Source organism: Pteropus alecto, unplaced genomic scaffold (genome assembly GCF_000325575.1).
Source record: "Pteropus alecto unplaced genomic scaffold, ASM32557v1 scaffold160, whole genome shotgun sequence".
NCBI lineage: Eukaryota > Metazoa > Chordata > Mammalia > Chiroptera > Pteropodidae > Pteropus > Pteropus alecto.
The window spans coordinates 1,836,883-1,846,987 of record NW_006429864.1 but is presented as its reverse complement, the minus strand read 5'-3'; the positions used below and the strand labels follow the sequence as shown (position 1 = coordinate 1,846,987).

Genomic DNA, 10,105 nt, shown 5'->3' with positions numbered 1-10,105 from the left:
GGGGGGGAGGGGTAGTGGGCTGTGAGCAGAGGACGGGGCTGAGGGCAGGAAGTGTACATGTGGGGGCTCCAACCAGGACAGGGCCAAGCAGAGGAGAGAAGTCACTGATTTGAGAAATGTTTAAAAGGCAGAGCTGATAGGATTTGCCGCTAAACCAAAAGTTAGTGTAAGAGGAGAGTGGGGTGACACCAGGGTCTGGGGCCCCTCAGTGAGATGGGCCAGGAGGGGTTGGTCTCGGGGAGACCAGGAGAAGCCCAGGGGCCTGATACTGGAGGTGTGGTAGCGGGGCGAGGCAGGAGAGGGATGGGGTGATATGGAGCATCCAGAGCAGCAGGTGGCCTGTGTGTGGAGAGAAGGCTGGAGGTCCATGGACAGAGCCCAGCCCCCCAGTGTGTAGGGAGGGGCAGATGAAGTATGGATAGTGAATTATAGGTCCTCCTCACTCCCCAGCCCCAGATCTGGAGCCCTTAGCTGGAGGGGAGATGCTCACCCACTGGGTGGAAAATTTGGTGTCCTGTTTCTACAGCAGACACTGCATGCCTTCATTCTAAAGAGGGACAGAGGCACCTGGCAGGTATGTGTGGTGGGGAAGGGGCTCCCTCAGCTGCAGCATTCTCATGCAGCTGAGAATAGAACTTAGGGGAGAGCCCAGCTGGAAGTGTGGGTTTTGCTGTCGAACTTTGGGGGGCCCCTGGACATGTTAAAGTGGGGGAAGATGAGATCTGATCCGTGGGGAGTTTTGCATTTTTTTTTTTTTTTTTACTAAAATATTCTTAACATAACCATTTTAGCCAGTTACAAAAAGGTAAATACTGTAAGGCCACTTATAGGAGGTCCGTAGAGGAGTCGGATTTATAAAGACTAAAAATAGAATGGAGGTTACCAAGGTCTGGGTGAAGGGGATTGGGGAGCAAGTTTCAGTTCTACAACATGAGTTCTAGAGATGGAAAGTGGGGGTGGTCACACGACAGTGTGAACATACCTAATGCTACTGAATTGAAAGGTGGTTAAGAAGGTAAAAGTTCATGTGACCATTTGTATCTGGCTTCATTCACTCAGTATTATGTTTTCGAGGCTCAGTAATATTCCATTGTGTAGATGGACTACATTTTGTTTTTCCCTCACCCGTTTGAGTCCCTGTTTTCAGTTCCCTTGGGGCTCACACCTAGGCGTGGAATTGCTAGGTCATGGAGTCTGTGTACTCACAGCCATCTAGGCCACCATGGGGAAAGTGGACAGCTGGGAACACACTCAGAGGCCAGGAGGAGCTAGGGTAGTGCCGAGGGGGGACAGTGGTGTCTGGACCAGGATGGGGGCAGCAGGGGCCAGGGAAGTGAGCAGAGATACAGACCAAAGAGGGGCCCCCTGGTGGGGGTCCGAGTGGATCTCGGTTGCAGGAGAGGCCAGAGCATAGATGAGCCAGGGGCATAGGAGGTGTCTAGAAACAGCAGGGCCCAGCAGGGCATGAGGGTCTGCTCTAGGTCACCGAGGCAGGGGTGGGACAGAGAAGGAGTAGCCAGTAAGCAGGGTACAATCCAGAGAGTTCCAGGCCAACAGGCAGAGCCCTTGACCCTGGTAATGGGTAGAAGAGAGAAGTGGTGGGGAGAGCTGGGGGGTCAGTGTCAGCCGGAAGGGGCGGGGACTGAGTGAGGGTGGACACAAGTGCAGGCGGAGGAAGAGGGGAGCCAGGGCCCACCTGGGAAGACCCCGAACTCCTCAGCACTGGCGGGTGTGTGATCTCTGCCTCAGCTGCTCTGCTGGCACCACATCGCGGGCGGTGGCCTCCCATCTGGTTGGGGGTTTGCTGGGGAGGGGGTACCCGGGACAGAAGCATCCCAGCTGGCTTGAGAGAGAATGGAAAGGGCAGCCAAGGCAGAGCTAGAAATGCTGCAAGGGACAGATTTCAGGAGTAGGAGCACTTCTTTTCTATAAATCTAAAAATGTTCTAGAAGATAATAACTAATCATAAAAAATAATGGGTTTTCCATCGAGGTGGAAAACCAGTGGCCAGGACACCTGCAGAGACTTGGCCTGCCCCAGCATGGGGAAGATGCATGCCCAGCTTGAGGGTCTTGCAGGCTCTGCAGGCCCCTGATGGCGCGGTCGGGCTCTCCCCAGACTGGACACCGGGCATGGAGGTGCCACGGGACATTGCGGCCGCCTACCTGCTGCAGGGAAGCTTCTATGGCCATTCCATCTACGCCACGCTGTACATGGACGCCTGGCGCAAGGACTCAGTGGTCATGCTCGTCCACCACGTGGTCACCCTGGTCCTCATCGTCTCTTCCTATGCCTTCCGGTGAGTCCCAGAGGGTGGCCGCACGAGTAGGAGTGGGAGGCTGGCACGGGGCAGAGGCCCACGTCTTGGGGTTGGGAGCATGGGGGCTTCCATGGGGGAGGGTCCAGAGAGATTCCAGAAGGGTGGGGCGAAACATATGTAGGGAGCCCCCACCCCATCCCACTCCAACCCCACCCGGATGGCACCCCAGATCAGGTCACATAGAAGTGCTTCCTGAGCACCTGCTGTATGGTGGGTTCTGCTGGGGGGGAGGCCATCAACAACACAACGGACAAGCACTGGCATTTTAGAGCCTGCATGGGGCCACTTCACCAAACCACAGCCTGCTCATTGTATAAAAGCCATCCCAGTTACAAAGGCAAAAGAGTGAAGATATCTTGTCAGTGCCCTTCTTACACCCATTACATGTTGAAATGGCAATATTTTGGATGTACTGAGTTAATTAGAATGCATTATCAAAATTAATTTTAACTACTCTCTGCTTTTTTTTTTAACGTGGCTGATAGAAAATCTAAAATGACATATACATTCACATTCTGTTCTTATTGAACTAGCTGCCATAGCTGCACCCTCCAGTACAGCGCTGGCCACAGGTGTCTACTTCAACTTTAATTAAACATAAATAAAATCATACATTCTGTTCCTCAGCCACAGCAGCCATAGTTTAGCTACTCAGCAGCCATATGTGGCTGGTGGCTCCCATATTGGACAATGCAGGTTTAAACCATTTCTGCCATTCTAGAAAATTGTATTAGCACTGATCTAGAGAGTAGAATCATGATACCACCACCACCACCCAAAAAAAAAGAAAAAGAAAATAATCTGTTTGAAGGTGATAATTATGGAGAAAAATCAAGTGGGAAGATAAGGACTGCAGGGGTAGTGAGGTTTGGGAGGGGTGGACTGGGGTGACAGGCGAGCAAGGACTGAAAGGAGGTGAAGGAGAGCTCCGTGACTCCCAGGGAGGTGCGTGTCAGGCTCTGGGAACAGCACATGGAAGGGCCTGGGGCAGGAGGGCCAAGTGGGGGAAGACATGGTGAAATCCACAGCCCCACCTAGGCTGAATTCAGGCCCCTTGGCCCAAGCAGCTATAAGGGGAACACTGGGAAGGGACAGGGGACTGGCTTTCGGGCTTCTGTAGATTCTAGTGGGGACACAGCCTTTCCCAGTCATCTGCAGCTCGCAGTGAAGTTTAGATGAATCGTGTAAACCTGGGAGTGTCAGCAAACTTGTGGGGGATCTGGATACAGAATGGCCCAGGGCTGTGAGGGTCAGGGGTTGTTTAGGGTCAGAGATCATGGAGATGAGGAAGGACTAAAGAGGGAACTTTCAGGGAGGCTCCTGGGCCACCTGGGGACAGTGAGGCAGGTGGGCTGCCCCTGAATGAATACGGCCTATGCTGCCACAGACCTGACCTGTTGGGAGGGTAAACAGGGCAGATGGGCCAAGAAGAGTGGCTCTGGAGGATCTATGGGAAGGTGAGGACCAGGGGCCTATCTTGGGGCCTCAGTGCAGGGGGATCCCCAATATGACCCGCCCTCTCCCCTGTCCTGCCCCACTTTCTTCCCTAGGTACCACAATGTGGGCATTCTGGTGCTTTTCCTGCATGACATCAGTGATGTGCAGCTGGAGTTCACCAAGCTCAATGTCTACTTCAAGTCCCGCGGAGGGTCCCACCATCCATTGCATGCCCTGGCTGCAGACCTGGGCTGCCTCAGCTTCAGCCTCAGCTGGTGAGCTGGCAGGGCCCATGGGAAAGAGAGGGGCTTGTGGGAAGGGGCGGGGCGGGGCGAGGCCAGGCAGGAGAGGTGTGGGCCTGGTAGGGGTGCTAGGTGAGGGCAGGCAGGGTTATGCAGGAAAGAAGGCAGGCCTGGTGGCAAGGGAAGGGCCAATCAGGGAAGTAGGCAGGCCTTGTGGGAAGGAAGGGGTAGGGCCAGGCAGGAAAGAAGGTGAGGCTCATGAAAGGGGTGTAGCCTGACAGGGAAGGGGAGGAGCTGAATGAAGTGGGGAAGGAGCATGGTTGGGCAGGAAAGGACAGCGGGAATGGAGATGGGCAGGAGCAGGCAGGGGTGGGGCAAAGGGATAAGGATGGGTGGGAATGAGCAGGAACAGATAGATGAAACCAGATGGGACAGGACAGGGGTCAGGTGGGGCCACCCTCCTTCTTGCCCACAGCCTCCCGACCTGTTTCTCACCCTCCCCCAACAGGTTCTGGTTCCGCCTCTACTGGTTCCCGCTCAAGGTCCTGTATGCCACATGCCACTGCAGCCTGCGCTCGGTGCCTGACATTCCCTTCTACTTCTTCTTCAACACACTCCTACTGCTTCTCACTCTCATGAACCTTTACTGGTTCCTGGTGAGTCTGCCACCCACAGCTCCTTACCCACCCACTTCCTCAGCCAGCAGTCCCATCCTAGTCCTCATCCCTGGGCAGTGGTCCAGGTGCAGGCCCTTCTCAGGCGTGTCCAGGAAGGGGCATGTTAGGCAATGAGAACCACTCATGCAAATGGCCAGTGTCAGGAGCGCATGGCCATCAGAAGGACAGCATGGTGGGGTAAGGCTCTTTTCTCACCTGTGCCTTCCCCTCCCACAGTACATCGTGGCTTTTGCTGCCAAGGTGCTGACGGGCCAGGTGCGTGAGCTGAAGGATGTGCGAGAATACGACGCAGCAGAGGCCCCGAGCCCCAAGCCCAGCAAAGCTGAGTGAGTGTGGAGGGGCCGCCGCCCCGGGTTCTTCCTTTAGCCACGTCTGTCAGTCTGAGCGTGCTCTGTAGGCGGGCCCTGGAGACACATGAACAAATGAGGCCATAGCGGATGCTGCCCCTGGAGCCTACGTCCAAAACAGAGACTGCAGTAAAGGTGTGGATGATGTAGAGACAGAATTAGATGATGTAAGGCAGACAATGGGGAGCGGGTAGAGAGCAGAGAGATCAGGGTGGGGGAGAGCGGTAAGAGACAAGAAGCAGGGTGTCATCAGTGGAGCAGTGAGGGACAAGCCAACTGGCTGGCATGTCCAGAGCAGATGAGCAAGGGCCCCCATGGGTGGTGAGCAGCAGTCATTGGCCAGGCCAGAGGGTAACCTCTAAGTGAGTGGCAGTGGAGGTGAGAATAAGGGGGTGACACGGGAGGCCCAGAAAGCACACACTCTGTCCATGCTGATGCTCCCTGGCCCACTGGCCACTCAAGCAGGAGATGAGGCTGGGGGTTCAGACCCAGTCTGGCCCAAGTGAGAGTCCTAGGGAAGGAGAGGAAAAGGGGCCTCACTGGGCATCCCGGAGGCAGGGTCTCTGGGACTCACCAGCCCTGGGATGTGAGCCAGATGGTTTCTGAAGCCCCTGGCCTGAAGGGGCCCAGGAGTGACTGGAGGCAGGTTTGGATGACCAGCAGGGTCCAGGGTGTGCAGTGCCCAGAGGCAATGTGACGTGTTTGAGCAAGTGGGCGGTCAGGGTGCTGATCAAGTGGACCTCTGCTTTGGCCTCTGGGGGGTGATCGTGGGGAAGCAGTGGGCTCAGATCTCGATGAGGTGGGTCAGGATGGGCGGCAAGGAGGATGATGGGAACAGAGATTGAAAAATCTCCGTAAAGATGGAAGAAGAGGAGCAGAGAACTGGGGCATTGCCAGAACGGAGAAGCTCTTTGCACCAACACGGCACCACAGCACCCAGGGTGGGGAAGGGTCAGGCAGGTGAACGGGGATCAAGACACAAGAGGGCTGGGCAGCAGGTGAGGTCACCAGTGGTCAGTTCCCAACTCTGTTGTAGAACCAACCAGACTTGCTTTGGATGTAGGTAAAGCTAAAATAAAAGAATCAAAGATGACCCAAGACTTCTGGCTTGAGCTGCCATTTAACGAAACGGGAGTCGGGCAGATGCATGCCGGCGGAGGGGGCGTCTAGGAGTCTGGTCTGGGGGATGTTTGATCATCGATGTCCGGGGAACTAGAGTCAGGAATTCTGAAGAAAGATCAGTGAGGTCTCAACGAGGACAACTGACCTTCAGAGGTGTCCAGGAGCAGCGGTGGCTCAGAGGACTCCAGGGATAGAGGAGAGGAGACATCTGCCTGGTCGGATCTAAAAATCTGAAAGCTCTTCCTGCTGTAGAACAGTGAACTCTTGGCGGATAGTCCTTATAAATGCAGAGCCCAAGGCCATACCCCCAGCCCTACCGGGTGCCGTTCTCTACTCTATTTCCCTAAGAATATCCAGCCAGAATGGGAGTTGGGGGTCTGACGCCCTACCAGCATTCCCACTAGGATGGCAGAACATGAACTCTGCACAGAAGTGACAGGGCGTGCGAGGGGACATGCTGCCATGTTCAACCCCATGGGCACCACTAGCAGGACTTGATTCCCCATGGATAGCTAGAGTTAGTACAGTTGGGTATAAAAATGGGGGTGGTCAGGACACCTCAAAACCACCAGGTCATGGAATACAAGGAGATTGAGGACCTGTTTCACATCAGAGGACCGAATGCAGTGCGGGATCCTGGACCAGTAAAAGGACAGCCGTGGAAAAATTGGGGAAATCCAAATAAAGTCTGCAGTTTGGTTCATAGCAGTACCCCAGCATTGGTTTCTTAGTGGTGACAAATGTACTGTGGAGACATAAGATGTTACCATTCGGGAAGCTGGTGCGGGCTGCACTGGAGCGCTCTATACTATCTTTGCAATGTTTCTGCAAATCTAAAATTATTCTAAAATAAAAAGTTTGCTTAAAAGGCATGAGAGACTGTCAAAAACGGCATTGGATGTTCTCTTGCTTTCCTGGGGCTGCTGTCTGTAACAAAGTACCATAGACTTAACAGGAGTGTCAGCAGGGCCACACTCCTTCTGAAGGCTGTAGGGAAGGACCCTTCTGCCTCTTCCAGTTTCTGGGGCTCTGGGTATTCTTTGGCTTGTGACTACATCATTCCAATCTCTGCCTCCGTCTTCACATGGCCTTCTCTCTGGCTTTTCTGGCTTCAATTCCTTCACTTGATTATATCTGCAGAGACCTTTTTTTTCCAAATAAAGTCACATTCACAGGTTCCAGAGATTAGGTCATGGACCTCTCTTTTCAGGGAACACCATTCAACCTACTGCAGCTGTTAAGGCTCACCTGATTAGATACAGCTGAAGAGAGAATCAGTAATTTGAAAGCTGAGAAGAAATTACCCAGAATGCAGCACAACAGATGGAAACTGGCAGCTAGAATTCTAAGAATGACCTGGTCTGAGTTCTAATAGGAGACAGTTGGGGACAGACAATATGAGAAGAAATGTGCTGAGAATTTTCCCGGAAGTGACAAGATATCAGTCATAAAGTGTGAATAAAAAGGCATCTATGCCCCAAATACGTCATAGTGAAAATGCAAAACAGTCACAGAAAAGAAGAGATGACCTACTAAATAATGACAGACTAATGGCATCAAGGGACACTAGATGACCGTAGAGTAAAATAAAGTATCACCTCAAGTAATGAATTAAAGTAACAAGCAACCAAGAATTTTGTACACAATTTTAAAAACAATTAAGAGAAAGGACACCCACAGGAATGAAAAATAAAGTTATATTTCAGAAAACAGGAAAGCTCTCTCAAGAGGCAGATCAGCAGAGGAAGTGACATATAACTGGGTAAACATTTTAAATGCCTAATTTGGAACAAAAAAAAATTAGAACTGAAGTATTAAATATTGAAACAGGATTGGGGGATTTGCATTTTGCAAGAAGGTGAGGATTACCCTTAGGCTGTATTAGGTACTTATGTTAACACTACCAGGTGTAGAGAATGGAATAAAAAACAGAACAAAATAAATGCAAAAAGGGAAGGTTAGAAAAAGCAGCAAAGTGATGCAAATAAGAGGGTAGAATCTCAAATATTAAGCATTCACATAAACATATATGAATAATCATGACAGTTATGAAATTTTTTTCTTTTAACTCTACCCCATACTGTTAAAAGTTAAAAGACTTTAACTCCAGGGTATGTAAAAGTTGCAACTGAAAGGACAGGAAGAGAAATTCAGGTGTAATTCTTGATCTAGAACATTCCTCATGATGTAGCCCTGAACCTTGGGGTGATGGGACAACAGGAGGTACAGTCCATGCTTTGTGCTTCTCATCCAGCAACTCAGAACCAGAGCGAATAGATGTTTTTAAACACAGGAACATTTCTCAGAATTGTCCACACTAAGCCAAAGGGGTAACCTCAATTGCTCAGAATCAGGATCATGCAAACTGTATAGATGATAATTTAGTTAGGTTTGAAAGCAGTAAGAAAATGATGACCAAGAACCACTTTGAAATAATTCAGGAGAAACAAACCATATGACAATATGATCCCTTCCTCTCCCTGCCCCATCTTCACTCCTGCTTCTGTTCTCCTGATCACTCCCACAGCTGGGACACTGGCCACCTGGTAGAACACCCTCCTGGATTAATTCAGCACCCTGGGCTGGCCCCTGTGCCCTGAACCATTGCCTGAAGCACATCATCCTCTCAGGGGTCATCCAAGGGCCCCTCATCTGACTCTGGGTCTACTGACACCCCCCCCAATGATACCTCACTGCTTTGTTCATTCAGTTTTCCAATGCTACCCCCTGCATTGTCGCCCATGTCTAAAGATCTGTGACCCACACATTTGGCTCACACTGCAGCACCGCCATGGACCAGAGGGGGTCCTCAGCGATTCCTAAGCAGTACCAGCATGCCCCCTCTCCCTTGACTCTCCCTTCTCCTCAGCTGCCAAGTGCCACCGTCACCATTGTCCCCTGGACCAACAACCTGTCCTCCATGTCCCCAAGGCAACAGGAGTGGCCAGATGAGGACATCTACCTCGAGCTGGTTGGCTGCTTTAGTGGATAGTCCATCTCCCACTGAGACCACGGTCCAGGGCCAGGGACATCCACCCTCTTGCCGCCTCTAGACATGCTGGCCAAGAAGAGAAATCCTTGCTCTCTACCCTTCCGTGCCAGCCTGGCCCGTTTCCCTCCCTTACAGTAAAACCCCTCCATCCTCCTCCATTCTCACACTCACCCCATTCCAAGGTCTTCCCCGCATCACCCCAAGACCACTCCTGTCTGGCTCCACTGAAGCCTTCTTGGTGCTAAACCTGGGGTCGCCTTATTTTAATAACAGTTTTTGTTGAGACAGAATTCATGCACCATACAGTTCATCCAGTTACTGTGTATAATTCAATGTTTTAATCCATACATAGAGTTATGAGACATCACCACAGTCAATTTTAGAAAATTTCATCACCCCTAAAAGAAACCCCACACCCAACCCAGTGACCCCTTATGCAACCACCAATTTGCTCCCCGACTTCTTGATGTTTTCGCCCCACCTCCTGGAGCTTCCTGCTCCCTCTGTGGCCTCCCGCCAGCCTTCCCATCTCCCAGGGCCTTTTCACTTAATCCGCCCCAACTTCCAAGTTCCTCCCGCAGCTTGCAGTGCTCCTCTTGAGCACCATTTTGTCTCTAGCATCTGCTTGACATTCTAAGCACAATGTCATTCTTTTAAAATATCCCAAATCAACCCGCATCCCACCCCAAACTGCCTTTTCTGGACACCTATCCATCTGGACACTTGTCCAACTCAGGGTGCAAACCTTGGGAAACCTCAGGGAGTCCACTCACTCCCCATCTCCTTATCCTCCAGGAAACATCCAGAATCCATCCTGAGTCACCACTTGTCCTCGTGTCCCTCCACCTTCCTCCCTCTCCTGATTTTCTTTCTCCGTAGTTGTGCACTGAAACTGAAAAGTATAGCTGATATTGTAGAGGCCTTTGCCCCCATCCCCCTGAAAAAATACTAACACTGCTTATGAGGGG

At 51.7% G+C, this 10,105-nt stretch overlaps 1 protein-coding gene across 3 annotated transcripts in view; it reads left to right on the top strand.

The window, feature by feature from the left end:
- Positions 1-10,105, top strand: part of CERS1 (ceramide synthase 1) — a 19,253-nt gene that overhangs the window by 7,040 nt on the left and 2,108 nt on the right. Inside the window, exons 2-6 of one of the 3 annotated variants that reach the window (XM_025044082.1) lie at positions 2,119-2,299; positions 3,871-4,032; positions 4,508-4,655; positions 4,893-5,002; positions 6,718-7,034. In XM_025044082.1, the coding sequence (XP_024899850.1) occupies positions 2,119-2,299; positions 3,871-4,032; positions 4,508-4,655; positions 4,893-5,002; positions 6,718-6,793 (677 nt within the window). In that variant the 3' untranslated portion in view covers positions 6,794-7,034. Of the gene's footprint in view, positions 1-2,118; positions 2,300-3,870; positions 4,033-4,507; positions 4,656-4,892; positions 7,035-10,105 lie in introns of those variants that run through there. The other 2 variants (XM_025044087.1, XM_015586480.2) reach the window with 2 other exon arrangements.